The 18,198-nt window shown below is 41.7% G+C and overlaps 1 protein-coding gene across 1 annotated transcript in view; it reads left to right on the plus strand.

The window, feature by feature from the left end:
- Nucleotides 1-6,243: 6,243 nt before the first annotated feature.
- Nucleotides 6,244-18,198, plus strand: part of KCTD8 (potassium channel tetramerization domain containing 8) — a gene marked incomplete at its 5' end in the record, with an annotated part of 207,278 nt that continues 195,323 nt past the window's right edge. Inside the window, one exon of the mRNA XM_081086407.1 lies at nt 6,244-7,195. Within this exon, the coding sequence (XP_080942533.1) occupies nt 6,244-7,195 (952 nt within the window). The remainder of the gene's footprint in view (nt 7,196-18,198) is intronic.

Below are 18,198 nucleotides of genomic sequence, written 5' to 3' on the forward strand. Positions count from 1 at the left end.
CAATAAAAACATATACTCAGATGAGAATTAAAAGAACTGTATTTCCCAAAATATATTAGGATGTGTCCATTTGACCAGGTAGGTAGGTAAAAAGAAAAGATACTTGTTCTGGGTCACTTAGTAAATCTGTGTCATTGTTAGGGGTGAGATTGCAATTCAGAGTGTCTATCTTTTGTTCAGACCAGTGATTCACTTTAGTTACAAGTGAAAAACACACCCTAACATTTATTGGCATGAAAATGTGTAACACAATTCACTTTAAAGCTAAACTTTTAAAAAGCCGTCTACTGAATCTGAATACCGTAACCTAGTATAATGGATGTTTATTAGCTGAATTTATATCTTATGGTAGAATGCTCTCCCAGATAGAGGCATTGTGGTGCTTTAATTGCATTTTAAAAGTCTGATTTGACTGATGTACTTTTTAAAGTAGAATCTGGAGATATACAAATATCAATATTTACTATTTTAGCAGTACATAGAAAAATTAAGCAGAACCACAAATACCTATGAGTAGTCTCACTGCTAATTAGTCACCCTGTGAATAAAGAATTTGCCCATCATCATTTTGAGCTTCCTGTGTGTAAACACTGAACTGGAAATAAAACAACTGGAGAATCATCCCTGTTTTCAAAGAGTTTGTTATCTAGGTAGAGATGGAAAACAGATCCATATGAAGGATAATTCAGAACACATACAACCCAAATATAAATAGACTGGAGGCACAGTGCACAGATTTGTGCACCGGTTGGTTGGGGGTCCTTCAGCCTGGACTGCTCCCTCTCGCAATCTGAGATCCCGTGGGGGTGTAGCAGTGCACAAAGCAGCAGGTAGCTGGGAGGAGCCTGAGCCAGGTCGGGTGCCATCTGGCTCAGTGCTCCTAGGCTGCTCAGAGCTCCTGGGCCACTTGCTGCTCCTTAGAGCTGCCACGGAAGCGGGAGAGGCTCCCGCCACTGCTGCTGTGCTTGCCAGCCATGAGCCTGGCTTTTGGCTGAGTGGTGCTCTCACTGCGGGAGTGCACTGACCACCAGGGGGCAGCTCCTGCTGATTGGTGGTCATCATAGCTACTGGTCGTTCCAGTCATTCCAGTCATTTGGTTGTAAAGGTCGCTTAGTCTAAATATTTAAGCATGTAGTGATATGGTGCTAGATCATTGCCCTTATTACTGAAAACTGCTAAGTTGAACCATATGAAATTGCCAAATTTTGCAAGTTTTTACAAAATTAGCAATTTGATACAGTTTAGCTTATTAATTTGGTGAAGTTACTGTCACAGGCTCAGATAATTAAGCACTACCAAGGACCTAAGTCACTTGACATAATGTTCAGTATTTCATGTAAAAAAAATCCCAGTGACAAGAGAAGCAATACTACTTGTAATTAAATAGTTTTTTTTCTTTGTTTTTTAAAAAATATATATTTTATTGATTTTTTACAGAGAGGAAGGGAGAGGGATAGAGAATTAGAAACATTGATGAGAGAGAAACATCGATCAGCTGCCTCCTGCACACCTCCCACTGGGGATGTGCCCGCAACCAAGGTACATGCCCTTGACTGGAATTGAATCTGGGACCCTTCAGTCCACAGGCCGACGCTTCATCCACTGAGCCAAACAGGCTAGGGCAATTAAATAGTTTTTATTTATATCAAACTATCAGCATCTACACATACATTCATAATTTTTAATGGTAGATTTTCCAGGGGACATTTATTTTAAAATTTTGATTGATTGTTTTTATTTATTTTAAATTGATTTTTAGGAACAGAGTGAGTGAGGGGAGAGAGAGAGAGAGAGAGAGAGAGAGAGAGAGAGAGAGAGAGAGAAAGATCAATTTGTGTTATTCCACTTATTTACTCATTTGCTGATTACTTTTTGCATATGCCCTGACCAGAGTTCAAACCTGCAACCTGCAACCTTGGCCAGGGCCTTGATTGCTTCTTTTTCGATTTAAGATAGTTATCAAGCATTTCGCTAACTGTAAACCTTAGGTTGAAGGATTAATTTCACAAATCCAACTCACCCTGTGCTCCCATTGGAGACAAGGCAAGCATCATAGGAGAAATATAATATTTTAATAACACTGTTTGGGTTCCACAGTGACTTCCTTTGAGGAGCATCAAGTGTCTTGGAGTTATTATCTAAATAATTCACTGGACAAACATATTAGATAAGACAAAAAGCTTAAAAGTATAGGAAACCATTGAATTCCTGCTGTGATTAGGGTTTTAATGGTGGAGTCAAACTCATTAATGAATAGTCACTACTCCAAATAACAAATTCAAATAAAACTTATAACTTGGGGACATTTCCAAAGAAAATCTGGTGGGGAGGAGAAATTAGCATTGGCTTACATTTTAGATTGTGTTTTCAACAATTGAAACATTTTTTTTAAGTTACAGCACGGAATTGACAATATTTAACTATGTATATAAGAATGCCAGTTTTAGGCTCCTGGTTTACGTTATCTGAAGGGGCTTAGAATCCATTTTGGATCAGGATATTATCCCTACTCTCCAGGCCGCAATTTTCCCCCAGGTGTTCTAATGTTATGGGAGATTAGGTTGCCCTTTCCCCCAAGCTCTGAGGAGCTAAGGAGTGTTTTCAGGAGATAACCAACTGGGCAATATGAAATACTAGATCATCTTATTAAGCTATCCTCAAAACATATATTCTTACCCGCTTAGCTACCTCCAAAAACATGACCTTTACATTATATAATGAATATGAAAATGGTTTTATTCATAAACATCTATTGATTACTTTTAAAAATAATTTTATTGATTTCAGAGAGGAAGGGGAGGGGGCCAGAGATAGAAACATCAATGATGAGAGAGAATCATTGATCAGTTGCCCCTGAATGCTTCCTACTGCTGATCAAGTCAGCAACCTGGGCTTGTGCCCTGACTGGGAATTGACCCATGACCTCCTGGTTCATAGGTCGACCATCAACCACTGAGCCATGCCAGCCAGGCTACCGATTACTTTTTTTGTGTCAGGCATTGAGTGCTCAGATACATTGCATCATAATCTATACAAGCTTTCATTAATGTCTTTGGGTATTTAATTTCCTAGGGTTTTACCAAGTGTTACCTAACCTTTAATAATGCTTCTGTAATAATTGTAATATAGGGCAAGAACTCATATCAATATATTAAGATCTTTAAATTGCTGGTATATGCTATATAACAAGCACATCCAGCACTGATACTTGTAGTTTCCTAAATGCCTCATTTGCAAAGGTTTCCATTTCATAGCATCATTGAAATTCTCAAACTGGTATGTGAGATTTTGAGGTGAACTAAAATATAGTTTTACTAGAGGCCCCATGCACGAAATTTGTGCAAGAGGCTCAGCCCTCGCAGCGGAGGCGGCTTGCCTCGGCCCTCGAAGCCCCAGCTTCGTCCGGAAGGTTGTCCGGGAGGACATCTGGAAGGTCCTTTGGCTGTCCGGTCTAATTAGCATATCACACTTTTATTATTATAGATAGCCTACTTTGCAATTTCCCCCAGTTTCTACAGCAGTTGTTGAATTTGTAGATGGTCATTTCCGTCCTATATTGTCATTTCTGCCAATGTTGACTCTGCTCTAGCAGCAAACATTTTACTTCTTACCTTGCAAGAAGCCATAGACTCTTGTCTTGGCCCGCTTTTCATAAGAATGAAAAGCAAAACTCACTCAAATTTCACCCACCATCATGGGGGTGTGTTGGGTATGAAAGGGAAACCACAATTCTCCCACTGATAGAGTTAAATTATTTTATTTCTTCTTTCAATTCTATTCAAGTGTTGAATTCCAGCTCCTCTCATTACAAGTTCTGTAATAAAATCTTTTAAAAGACATGTTATCTCGCCTAATTCTTAAAGCAAGTGGGTATTTAAGAGTCACGAATGCTCAAGAGCTGTGCTAGCCACATGTGGCTATTGAGCATGTGAAATATGGCTATTTCTTATTGAGATGTATTATCAGTGTAAAATGCATACTGTATTTTCAATATCTAGTATGAAAAAATATAAATTACATCATTAATACATTTTCATATTGATTGCATGTTGAAATCATATGAAATGGTAATAGTTTGGCGATATTGGGCTAAGTAAAATATATTATAGAAATAAAGTGTTACCGATTTCATTTTTGCTTTTTTTAATGTGGCTATTAGAATATTTAAATTAGGTAAATCGCACATTTTTACAGGACAGCACTGCTCTAAAAACCACAAAGCTTCTGATATTGGAAAGAACCTCAGGCTTTTGCTTAGAATTACAAATACGTGAGGTGTTTGTTTGTTGTTGTTTTGTACAACTTCCAGCTGCCTTGTACAAAATAAATAAAAAGATTGCATGAAGATGCTTATTACAAACCGAGTTTCAAAGTCTTAGGCCTTTGGCAATATTTGTATTCTTTCATTGGCCCATTAGGTTCTCTCTGCCTCAGGTGCTATAACTTCAAAATTGGTGTAACATTTTCTGTGGATATGGCTTATAAGGATCAATGAATTAAATGTAGTTTGCAATGCTCCAAAGAATAATGTGTTACTTATAAAAAATGTTATCACAAATCTAGTGCTTTTCTGGTGTGTTCAAAGAGAAGGAATCCTAAAGCATTGAATTAAAAAAAACATGAAAATCTGTGTATTTTAACTTTTAATGGAATAGGTTCATCTACATTATTATGCTAATGTTTGAAGAAATTATTTTGTGGCACAGGATACTCTTCACTTCAGCACTTTGCAAATGAATGAGTGTTTATATTTATGAACACAAAAGGATGGGTAGCATGTTCAATTCTCCCACACCATAAAGAAGATTCTCATTTGCATTTCTGTCATCACTCTTTATGACAAATAATGCTGATCTTGCAGATCGTACTTGTGCTGTATACAATGGAAATTAAGGTGAGCTTAAATACAGATTATTTTTATTTGTGACCCGATCCTTGGAGTTAAAAGACCAATAAAACATAAGCCATTTCTCTTGCTCTAGTTGAAAGGGGAATGGAGAGATTAACGAAGAGATGATCAGGATTGGAACCTAGGAACAAACAGAGCTGTTTCCTCCTGGCACTGTCCCCTCCTCCATACACGTTTGTTAAGCATCTCCTATGAGTCAAATACTGAGACGATGAAAGAAGAAAACAATTATGTTATATATAGTCCTTTATTCGTCTTGGGAACTGAAATCAGATTTTAATTTTAAAAAATTCTTCAACTGCATGTAGCTCATGCAGTTAAATAAGTAATCATGACATTTGATTGTAACAGACCTTCCGACATTTCTGCCTGCACTTTAACATCCATGGTAAAACCATTATAAGGGATTAACCCCCACTTAGTCTTTTTGCAGTCACTGCTCTCAGGTCAACATAGTAAATAAAGGTTAGAAGATTGGCATTTTTGTTATAATTCACCCTCCTCCCCTCTCCACTCCATTTTCCACTTTAATGCAGGAGTGAAACAAAACAAAACAACAACAAAAAAACTAGTTTTCCGGAGTGAACGGGGGCGAGGGAGGTAAGGAAGGGAGAGAAGGAGGGAGACAGGGAGGAACATACAGGTGTAAGGAAGGAGGGAATAAAATGCAGAGTTGCCGTCCTTTTCCCATTTGTTTTTGGAGGTTTCCTGCCCACTAATCCGGCTCCCAGCCAAGTAGCGTCTCCTCCCGGCTCGGCCCCCGGCTGCGCCCCCTAGCGGCCGAGCCCGCAGCTCGCGGCTGGCGCTTATCTCTTTAAATGACAGCTGTGGCTCGGGTCCCAATCCTGGGCTTGACGTCAGTGCCGCCTCCCCGGCGGAGCGGAGTAGTGAGCGCCACCGTCCGCGCTCGGCACTCGCGGCGCGCTCGCCAGCCGCCGGGGCGGCGAGTTTCCTGCGCTCCGACCCCTCCTCCCGCCCTGCCCGCGGGGAGGCGAGCGGCCGCGCCAGAGCCTTTGGCAAGTCTCTCGCACTCTTCCCCGCCGTCGCCCCAAAGGAGCGGCCGCTCCTCCCAGCGCCTCCGCCGCCGCCGCCGCTCCCGCTGAGCTCCTCTCCTGCGCTTCGCTCCCCCGATGGAGCCCGAGCGCCGGGGCCGCCGCCGCTGCCCCGAGCCCTGAACCGGGCCGCCCCGGCCGGAGGAACGTGCCGCCCGGCCCGAGGGCGCACCCAGCGCGCGCCAAGGCCCGGGGACCCCCCGGGGGTGCAGGGCACGGGCTTCGGGATCGATCGAGAAAGTGCGGCTCTCCCTGGTCCCTCGGTCGGAGGCGGGGCGGACCATGGCTTTGAAGGACACGGGCAGCGTGGGCACCACCATCCTGCCCATTAGCGAGATGGTCTCCTCGTCCGCCTCGCCCGGGGCGTCGGCAGCCGCGGCCCCGGGGTCCTGCGCGCCCTCGCCCTTCCCCGAGGTGGTGGAGCTGAACGTGGGCGGCCAGGTCTATGTGACCAAGCACTCGACGCTGCTCAGCGTCCCGGACAGCACTCTGGCCGCGATGTTCTCGCCCTCCAGCCCCCGGGGCGGCGCGCGGCGCCGGGGCGAGCTGCCCAGGGACAGCCGGGCGCGCTTCTTCATCGACCGCGACGGCTTCCTCTTCAGGTACGTGCTGGACTACCTGCGGGACAAGCAGCTCGCGCTCCCGGAGCACTTTCCCGAGAAGGAGCGCCTCCTGCGCGAGGCCGAGTACTTCCAGCTCCCCGACCTGGTCAAGCTGCTGTCGCCCAAGGTCACCAAGCAGAACTCGCTCAACGACGAGGGCTGCCAGAGCGACCTGGAGGACAACCTCTCGCAGGGCAGCAGCGACGCGCTCCTCCTGCGGGGGGCGGCGGCCGCGCCCTCGGGCCCCGGAGCGCACGGCGGCGGCGGCGGGGCGCCGGACAAGCGCTCGGGCTTCCTGACGCTCGGCTACCGCGGCTCCTACACCACCGTGCGCGACAACCAGGCGGACGCCAAGTTCCGGCGGGTGGCGCGCATCATGGTGTGCGGGCGCATCGCGCTGGCCAAGGAGGTCTTTGGAGACACGCTCAACGAGAGCCGCGACCCCGACCGCCCTCCCGAGAAGTACACGTCCCGCTTCTACCTCAAGTTCACCTACTTGGAGCAGGCGTTCGATCGCCTGTCCGAGGCCGGCTTCCACATGGTGGCGTGCAACTCCTCGGGCACCGCCGCCTTCGTCAACCAGTACCGCGACGACAAGATCTGGAGCAGCTACACCGAGTACATCTTCTTCCGTAAGTTCGCCGTGTCCGCATGTCCTGTTCCCCGCCACCCAGACGGACAGGGTGTCTCAGGGGGCGCTGGTTCATTAATGAGCGCGGGGGGCTCTCCCCGCGCGCCCCGCCACTGGCTGTACGCCTTCTGCTTTAGCGATCTCCACTTGGTCCCTTAGGAGCGCGTGGTCCCTACACAGTCCTCTGTCTGAACTTCACTGATTTTGCCCTCTCCTCCACCCTGCACCTGGCAGCCCTGGGCTCCCTTCTGCGGCGGAGGGCAGGGAGGGGGCCTGGGAGAACTGGCTGGGCACAGGGGTTCTCCTTTTTCTCTCGGCGCCTGCGGGACGCCTGGGGATCAATACAGGTGCGTCTCAGTGTTTCCTCTCCGAGGGCAGGGTAGCAGGGAGGCGCCGCCGCGCGCCGCCGGCATCACCTCCGGTTGGTACGGGTCTAGGCGCACGAGCGCCCAAGGAGGGGTGGTTTCAGCAGGAGGCAACCTGAGAAGTGATGGCTGCGCCTCCAGAGCCCCTCAGGGGGCGGTGGCGTGAGCGGCTGGTGGGAAAGAGGTCTCCATCGACCCAGAGAAACCTCAGATTTCCCCCGCGCCACTTGTCATCCCTAATTGCTGGGTGTTTTGGACGGCGGAAGGTGGAGGGAACCAAAGAGTGTGCATGTCTGAGTGCTGTTGTCAGGGCTGGAGATTAGGGAGGGACTCTGTGTGTGTGTGTGTGTGTGTGAGAGAGAGAGAGAGAGAGAGAGAGAGAGAGAGAGAGAGAGAGAGAGAGAGAGAGAGAGAGAGAGAGAGAAGAAGAGGGAAGAGACCCCTCCTTCTGGACATCTCAAATGCAAAGGGGGTGGGGAGTTTGAGTCGACTTTCCCAGGGGGAATAAACCCGGGGATATTCTGAAATGAGGGAATGAGGGAGAGGATTTGGAAAGCATTTGGCGTGATGCTTTGTGCAGTGAGCTTCAGGAGGGGGGGGCCCTGTGGATCAAGTTCAAGAACTCCACGGAATATCACTGGGGCTTGGGGGGTGGGGAGGCGGGGCAGGCTCAGTTCTCAGTGGCGTTTAGACAGCGAGGGGGGCCACAACTAGAGAGCTGTTTGGGAAAATGAAAAGCCAGCTGGGATGGCAGCAGGAACATCATTTGGCAAACGGTGTTTCTTTGGCAAGACACAAGAAGCTTTGAAATGTGCCTGTACTATTAGGGAGAGTACCATTGGCTGTCTATGATAGAAACAAACCAGTTTTAATTGTATTTGTTTATTTTGGTAATTTACTCACTGCTTGGGAATGAGACAATTTTTTTTTGCACTTTATTTTGACTGGAGAAGTGGGAAGTCTCCTTGCACAGGCACAAGTTTGATTGGAAGGTGCTCATTGTATATTCTAGGAACCTTTGAGGCAGTGTGATAAGACACAGCAGGCTCAGTCCTAGAGTTAGATTGTCTTTTTAAATAGAGTGGATTTTCTGAGAAAACAAAGCATTTCCACAGAGAAGCAAAGAAAGTGTCCACTGAAGTGGTGGATAAAAATCGAATTGTCTTAATTATATCGAAGTGCTATTACAAGTTGCACAGTAATAAAAAGATAGAAAAGCCACCCAAAGGAAGGTGGGTTTTTTTTTGTTTTTTTTTTTTTTTACTGCATATATATAATATCTCTTCACTATATTTAAGTAATTAAACTGTTTAGCAGTATTCTTTTTTTTTTTAAATATATTTTATTGATTTTTTTTTTTTTTTTTTTACAGAGAGGAAGGGAGAGAGACAGAGAGCCAGAAACATCGATGAGAGAGAAACATCAATCAGCTGCCTCCTGCACATCCCCCACCGGGGATGTGCCCACAACCCTGGCACATGCCCTTGACCGGAATCGAACCCGGGATCCCTCAGTCCGCAGGCCGACGCTCTATCCACTGAGCCAAACCGGTTTCGGCTGTTTAGCAGTATTCTTTACATCTTATCCCTTATTAACATTTGAGATTTTAAACATTTATCATTTCAACATGGATATATTTTCAAGCATTTCAGAAGATGAGATGAAATGAACTTTTGACTCTCTTGTGGTTAGTGATTTTTGTTAGAGCAGATATAAGCATGTGTTTTGCAGTTAAGTTTCTTGCATTTTGGAATCTTTCATAGATTTGGTCTTTTTGCCCTAGAAAGTTGTGGACTTAAAAATGTTCATTAATAAGAATAAATCCAGAGACAAATGGTAGGGGGTGGGGGGGATTAGAGAGCAACCAAAGGACTTGTATGCATGCATATTAGCATAACCAATGGACACAGACACTGGGGCAGTGGGGGCTTGCCCAGGTGGGAATGGCTGGGGTGGGGGTCAGTTGGGGAAAAAGAAGAGATATGTAAAACTTTAGACAATAAAAATGTTCATTAGTTAGATTTTAAAGAGATAATAACAGGTTATCTCTAACTTATGAAAAAAAAAGTGGTCCTTAAAATAGTATATTGAAGTTGGAAACTCAGCCAATTTAACTAATAAGGTAATTTGAGAGAGATATTTGGAATTCAGAATATTTCACTTCTGGGGCTAGAAGAAATGTTAACAAAATAAATTGTCATATTATGAATAACCTTTTGCAGAGTATTCATATAACTAATGAGCTCTGAGATTCATTCATAAAAATCCCAGAAATCTAAGGAAGCAACCTAAAACTTTCCTCATTAATTACCCTGTAGGGGAAAATTTCAGATTAAATACTGCTCTTTTGAAGTGGTATTCCAGTCATTGGACAGCCTAATTTAGTTGTCACTTTAAATTTATTATGTAAAGTTGATATTGAATACTATTATACATACACTTATTTTATGTTTTATATAGTTTGCGGCATATTTTCACAAATTATTTTGGACGGGATTCCTTTTAAAATTGGAAATGAAAATACACTGAAAATATTTGTATTTCCATTTTATTCAGATTAGGTAATGATGGAAGTATACAGCATATAATTACCTTGTTTAGCGGTCTTTATTTAAAATGAATATCAGGCCCTAACCAGTTTGGTTCAGTGGATAGAGCGTCGGCCTGCGGACTGAAGGGTCCCAGGTTCGATTCCGGTCAAGGGCATGTACCTTGGTTGCCGGCACATCCCCAGTTGGGGGTGTGCAGGAGGCAGCTGATCAATGTTTCTCTCTCATTGGTGTTTCTATCTCTCTATCCCTCTCCCTTCCTCTCTGTAAAAAAATCAATAAAAAATATTTTTTAAAAAAAATAAAATGAATATCAGTGTTACTCATTAAAAACAAAATTATTGGATGACCTTGTTTGTCCACTATGTTCCAAATACAGAAGAGGGCCTTACCTTTTATTTTTTCCTTTTGACACAGTACTTTCAATAAACAAATATTTATTTAGTGTATAACATGCATCAGTCATGTTAACACACTTTTAAATTCAGGCTGCACATGAACTTAGTTTGAAGCTTTCCTAAAACTGGAGAATTGTAGTTTATACACTCAAATGCCAGTTTCATCTCCTCACCTGCCTCCTTTTGCTCCTGTATAAATAGGAAGAGAGTGGCATATGGTTCAGTAATTGCAACACTTGCTATTTGCCAAATGTGTGATATTGGTTAAATTATTTAATTGTTCAGTGTCTCAGTTTCCTCACCAGTTTAATATAATTATAGTACCAATTTAATAGGATTTGAGAATAAACATAAAGTGCTTAGAACAGTGCTTGACCTGTAGTAAAAGTTTACAAAGTTTAGCTGTTAACAATTATAAGTAATAGAGGACAGATTTTATTATTCTTGTTAATGTTAAATTTTAATTTAATTTTTATATAGTAAGTATAATTTATTACATTTTAAAGTTAATTGGAGAATTATTTTGCAATTAAATGATAGTATAATAAACTTTCAGAAGTTTGAAACAACCAATAACCAACTTCTTTTCTGGAACTTGAAATTTTCAGGCCAAGTTCAAGTCACCTGGCTTTGTGAATCATACTCCAGTTAGTTTCTTTGGATTAACTCCAACAGAAGCCTTTTCTGATTCAGCTCCAAAAAGTGTTTTAACGCTGTCCGCTAGGACTTGAAATTTTGGCAGTATTTTCTGACTATATCCAAGTCACTGGGTTGTAATGCTAAAGGTTATATACAGAACATTAAACATGGAATACCAGCTTCATTTAGCTACATGGACACTCTTATCTATTCTCAGTCATAACTCATTATTTTATCAATTCACTTACAGTAAAATCTGCAACATATACTAGTACTATTACATTTCATATTACTCTTTTAATAATTAAGATGGGTTGCTCTTTCTTGAAGAAAACCAGTGATTTATTGGGCTTTCTTTTTTGAGGGGGTGTCTGTTATGTGTATTTCTGGCTGTTTTTCACAACATCTGCTTGAAATGTGATACACAGACCACCATAGTTACATTACACATGTCCTTCATTTCTCATAATCGGTGATTTTACCATATTACTGATTTATTGATCTTCTGTTACAGCGTTTTGGGTTTTGCGTTCCATATGTTGACTGAGTAACATGTGGTGCCAAAGTACACCCTTCTCTAGGATTTCTCTGTATACCCATTTTTGTTGTGCTGTATGAGAGTGCCAGATCTAGGAATTCATGCTATTGTTGAACTGAGATGTGAAGTCTAATTCATCTTACTAGATTTTTATTTTTTAAAAAAATTTAGCCCTAACCGTTTTGGCTCAGTGGCTAGAGCGTGGGCCTGCAGACTGAAGGGTCCTGGGTTCGATTCGAGTCAAGAGCATGTACCTTGGTTGCAGGTGCATCCCCAATGGGGGTGTGCAGGAGGCAGTTGATCGATGTTTCTCTCTCATCAATGTTTCTAATTCTCTATCCCTCTCCCTTCCTCTCTGTAAAAATTCAATGAAATATATTAAAAATTTTAATAAAAAAATCTTTATTGTTGAAAGTATTACATATGTCCCCCTTTCCCCCCATTGACCTCTTGTAGCCCACCCACACCCCCACCCCAGGCCTTCACCACCCTATTGTCTGTGTGGATGGGTTATGCATATAAGTTCTTTGGTAAATCTCTTCCCACCCTCCCACTCACCCTCCCCTTCCTTCCTTCTACAATTTGACAGTCTATTTCATGCTTCTATGTCTCTGAACCCATTTTGTTCATCACTTTATTTTATTTGTTAGATTCCACATATGAGTGAGATCATGTGGTACTTATCTTTCTCTGACTGGCTTATTTCACTTAGCATAATACTCCAGTTCCATCCATGCTGTTGCAAATGGTAAGACTTCTTTCTTTTATACAGTTGTGTAGTATTCCATTGTGTAGATGTACCACAGTTTTTTTTTATCCACTCATCTGCTGATGGGCACTTGGGCTGTTTCCAAATCTTAGCTATTGTAAATTACACTGCTACGAACATAGGGGTGCATATATTCTTTCTGATTGGTATTTTGGGTTTCTTAGGATATATTCCTAGAAGTGGGATCACTGGGTCAAATGGGAATTCCATATTTAATTTTTTGAGGAAACTCCATACTGTTTTCCACAGTGGCTGCACCAGTGTACATTACCACCTGCATTTACTAGGGTTCCCTTTTCATCCACATCCTCACCAGCACTTGTCATTTGTTGATTTGTTGATGATAGCCATTCTGACAGGTGTGAGGTGATACCTCATTGTCATTTTAATTTGCATCTCTCAGATGATTAGTGACTTTGAGCATTTTTTTCTCAAGTCTCTTGGCCTTCTGTATGTCCATTTTGGAGATGTGTCTATTTAGGTCCTTTGCCCATTTTTTAATTGGATTGTTTGTCTTCTTTTGGTTAAATGTTCCCTATATATTTTGAAAATTAACCCCTTAGCATTTTTTAATTGGATTTTTTGTCTTCTTTTGGTTAAGTGTTCCCTATATATTTTGAAAATTAACCCCTTAGCAGATGAATTAGTGGCAAATATGTTCTCCCATGCTGTGGGCTCTCTTTTCATTTTGTTGATGGTTTCTTTTGTTATGCAGAAGCTTTTCATTTTGATGCAGTCCCATTTGTTTATATTCTCCTTATTTTCCTTTACCCTAGGGGATATATCTGTAATTGCTACAAGAGATGTCTGAGATTTTGCTACCTATGGTTTCTTCAGTGTATGCAAGATGGGAAAATGCTTAGTGCTAAGAAAACTAGAGAAACACATACAGGACAGTGAAATTTAACCCCTATCTCACACCATACACAAAAATTAACTCAAAGTGGATCAAAGGTTTAAAATATAAGACCTAATACCATACAACTCCTAGGAGAAAACTTAGAGGAGAAGCTCATCAATATTGATCTTGGCATACATTTTGAACATAAAACAAAAAGTACATTCACACAAAAAAGAAAAATCATCAAATGGGACTACATAAAACTCAAAAGCTTTTACAGAGCAAAATAAACAATTAATAAAATGAAAAGACAATTTACAGAATGGGAGAAAAATTTTACTAACCATATACCAAGTAAGGGGTAATATCCAAAATATAAAGAATTCAGTCAATTTAATAACAAAAAAGAACTAATCCAATTAAAATGGGCAGAACTAAATAGACATTTTTTCTAAAGAAGATATCAAAATGCCAATAGGCACATGAACAATGTTCAACATCACTAATCAGGGAAATGCAAATCAAAACCACAGTGAGATATCATCAAGAAAACAAAATGTGTTCTTGAATTCGGTTTGGTGACATCTATTTCTGATAAGGAAAAGTTGCTACAGAAGGTGACTTCGTAGTGAGTAGTGGGAGGAAACAGGCATGGCAATTACAAATTATTGGTCTGCTTTCTTTGGTAATTTTGGGGATTAGTCCATCTAATGTTGGTCTTGACTTAGAATAAACAAGATTTGGCAATAGAAGTCCTTGAGCTATAGTTTTAATTTTCCGCATGAAGATTTATTTTATTTTGTGCTATGTTCTTCTTCTGTATTTCATTTCTTTATATAGCAAATGGTAGAAATTGACCCTTTCCATCTTACTTCCATGGGATTCCATAAGTAATATGTTTAAAGTAATCTGTGCTGAATAAAATTTATTTGTTTTTATTTTAGTGTTTCAGACTGTCTTTTCTTAATGTACCCAGCTTCTGAGGCTCAGTAAGATGGCCCTGCTTATTGCCAAAGACCAACTATATTTCTTATTAACTTCCATTCACAAGAATCTAGGCATGAATTTGAGTGTGTGTGTGTAGGGGAAGCATCAGTATGACTCCATGGTGCTCCTGGTAATTAAAAATATTTGCCCTATAGACTGTGGCTGAAAAATGACCCAGTTGTTTTAGAAAAATGTCACACTAATATTGATCTTGACCTTATATTGACATTGCCTGTTTAGAGATAAACTCAGTAATTTGAAAGTGATGAACTTTCTAGTTTCTGTATCAGCCTGACTCCATTTCTGAGAGATATTACCACTTGAAGAAATGCACAGCCTGTTCAAGGGTCCGGATTTGCCCTAGTTCTTAGAAATGTTGCCTATTCTTCATGAAGAAATTCTAAAGTCAAATTAACATGAAGGCTTTTCCTGGTTGCCTTAGTCCATAATTAAGGTTAAATTTGAATTTGAAATGGGTATGAGGTATTCCGTTTCATTTCAGTCAAGTGGATCTGTGGAAGGTTGGGTTAGCATGCTTCACTGACAACATAAAAGATATATATTTGCTTTGGAATAAGAAGATATAGAAATTGTTAAGAAGACATAGAGTTGTTGATGTTGCTGGTGGAAGGAACCATGAATAAATCTGCTAGGAAGTGCAGCATTGACATTCTGTAGCTTAGTATAATTGTTTACTTTTTTCCTGCTGGACTAATATGGTTCTTTGGCATGCAGGAACCACTTACACTATTCTAGCTTTTACTTTCCGTGTTAGCATGTTTGGATTGTAAACTTAAGTTATTGTACGCTGTCTGTTTTACAGCTACCATTATGAAGCCTTATTTATCATAATTCTCACTTGATACTTTGCATTCATACTGTGAAGCTCAGTAATACCCAGTATTTGATAAAACTAAGAAAAGGAATAACAGATCTACCCCAGTTTTAGTACAAGCACCGAGGTCTAGGGACTAATGGCTATACTTTTTGTTAAATTGTGTGTAGTACTTTTTGGGTTGAATTGTGTTCCCCCTCAAAAACTATGTTGATGCCTGAAACCCTAGTGCCTCAGAGTGTGACCTTTTTTGGGAACAAGGTCTTTACAGAGGAAATCAAATTAAAATGAGGTCATTCTGGTGGGCCTCAGATCTTTTGGACATAGAGATGTAGATGGGCATGCCCACTGGGGGCACACCATGTGAACAGGAAAGCAGAGACCAGGCTCATGCATCTACAGAGTAAAGGATGCCGACGATCGCCAGCAAACCACCAGAAACTAGGAGAGAAGCACGGAACAGATTCTTCCTCACATTTCTCAGGAAGAAGTAACCCTTCCAACACCTTGATGACAGACTTCTAGCCTTTAGCACTGGGAGATAATCAGTTTTTGTTGTTTAAGCTACCCAGTTTATACTTTGTTACGGCAGCCTTAGCAAAGCAATATTGCCATTTCAAATTCTTTTTAAAAAAATATGTTTTATTGATTTTTTACAGAGAGGAAGGGAAAGGGATAGTTAGAAACATTGATGAGAGAGAAACATCGATCAGCTGCCTCCTGCACACCCCCTACTGGGGATGTGCCCGCAACCAAGGTACATGCCCTTGATCAGAATCGAACCCGGGACCTTTCAGTCCGCAGGCCAACACTCTATCCACTGAGCCAAACCGGCTAGGGCTCAAATTCTTTATCTTGTAGCAAATCTGGGAAAAGTTTGACGAGACAATGGTTTTTCAACTCCCTGTGTTTTTCGGAGGTGTTAGCTGCGGAAAGAAGACTCCACTCTAGATAACTGAAGTTGGAAAAAACTTAATAAGTGTAATACAGATAGCTCACAGATTGCCTGGGAGAACTGAGCTTCCAGGAAATGATTCCCAACCACACCAAGAATAGAGCTGCCAAGGATGGTGTTGCCTTGCAGTGATGTGCAAGTTTAGAATTAGGAAGCTGCCATGGTCTAGCCACACCACCTCTGCCATGATCTGTAACAACAAAATCTATTGTCAGCACACTGCCTGTCTCATATTCCTCAGTTCACAAGTGTCTAGTTGTGCAACATGAATGACATGTGGATTCTTAGCCATAAGAGAGCTTAGGAAATGGTGTTTTAAACATAACAATAATAACAAATCTTCATGGCACATTATCAAGATTTGTTTGTGCAAGCATATTTCTTATTTTTATTATTATTTTTAAAAGTTAGCCCTAGCCTATCTGGCTCAGTGGATAGAGCATTGGCCTGCGGACTGAAGGGTTCCAGGTTCGATTCCGGTCAAGGGCACATGCCCAGGTTGCAGGCTCGATCTGCAGTGGGAGGGGGAGGGCCATGCAGGAGGCAGCCGATCAATGATTCTCACTCGTCATTGATATTCTATCTCTCCCCCCCCTTCCTCTCTGAAATCAATAAAAAATATATTTAAAAAAGTTAAACCAATTAGTTTCTACCATTTCATCCCCAGAAACTACCTAATGTCTTTAATGTATATCCTTATGCATTACTGCAAAATATATATTCTGTTTTAACTTTTATATATTATCAATTTACATACATATGTCTGTCATTAAGAACTTTCTTTTTAAGATCCTTTCCTTTTTAAGTGCCCTTCTGATTGATTACTGAAACGTACTTCCTGGTGTGTACTTGCCCTAACTAACCTCTACCCTCACTGATGATCCACATTTAGATTTCTTCCACCTGTCATGGCTGAGCCTACTGTGGACCTGTGTGAGAACTTTTAAAATATATATCTAGGAGGGAAATTAGTGGGCCATTGGGGATGCACTTGGTTAAGTACTGTCAGATTGCTCTCCAAATGAGTACACCAGTTTTCACTTGTAAGAATAGCACACGAAAATGTCATTATCTCCTCTTCCCTGCTAATTTGTCAAAATCCAGTTTTCTAATTGTTGCAAAAATAGAAGAAAAGTGATAGTTCATTGTTGTTTTCAATTTCATCTCTCTAATTACTAATGATGGAAAGGTAATTTTTAGTTCACCAGTCTCTGTAGATTAGAAGGGTATTGGAAAGATTTTGAGTAAGCAGGTCAAGAAGATCCTCTATGGCAGTGGTTCTCAACCTTCTGGCCCTTTAAATACAGTTCCTCATGTTGTGACCCAACCATAAAATTATTTTCGTTGCTACTTCATAACTCTAATGTTGCTACTGTTATGAATCGTAATGTAAATATCTGATATGCAGGATGGTCTTAGGCGACGCCTGTGAAAGGGTCGTTCCACCGCCAAAGGGGTCGCGACCAAAGGTTGAGAACCACTGTTCTTTGGTCTAATCTTAGGCTACCTTCTATTCCTCCTATTCAAATTTCAACGGCAGCAACAGCATCACAAACACATGCTCCTGCACAAAATGATGAAATTACTCTTCATGCAAATGAATGTTTACTATCCTTCTTCTCAAAAGGGAGACCCCTGAGTCTTATCGACCCTGCCTCCATCTTGGGCGATGTACATACAGTATATTGTATGAGGTATGAAGGTGATTCCTTGTAGAAGGGTCTCTTATGAATTAATATTTTAATAGATGTCATTTGCCCTCAATGCAGTCAATAAACAGATCAGATGGGAGCAGGATGACTTCAGTGAAAGCTTGTGGTCCAAGAACAGGAGAATGGAGCCCATATTGCATTGCAGGTCTTGCAGCAAATTCTGCTGGGCAGGCACGTCAGAGATTCCCTTTCCTGCCAGTAGAATACAGTGGGGCCTTGACTTACGAGTGTCCCGACTAACGAGTTTTTTGAGATACCAGCTGTCTCTCGGCCAAATTTTTGCATTGAGTTGATAGAGTAATTTGAGTTAACGAGCTCCTTGATGAGCTCGGTCTCAGAACGAATTAAACTCGTAGGTCAAGGCCTCACTGTAAATGCCTTGCTAAACCTATCTGGCAGCACCTGGTTTTGCTATG

This window comes from Myotis nattereri (genome assembly GCF_964212035.1).
Source record: "Myotis nattereri genome assembly, chromosome: 1".
Taxonomy (NCBI): domain Eukaryota; kingdom Metazoa; phylum Chordata; class Mammalia; order Chiroptera; family Vespertilionidae; genus Myotis; species Myotis nattereri.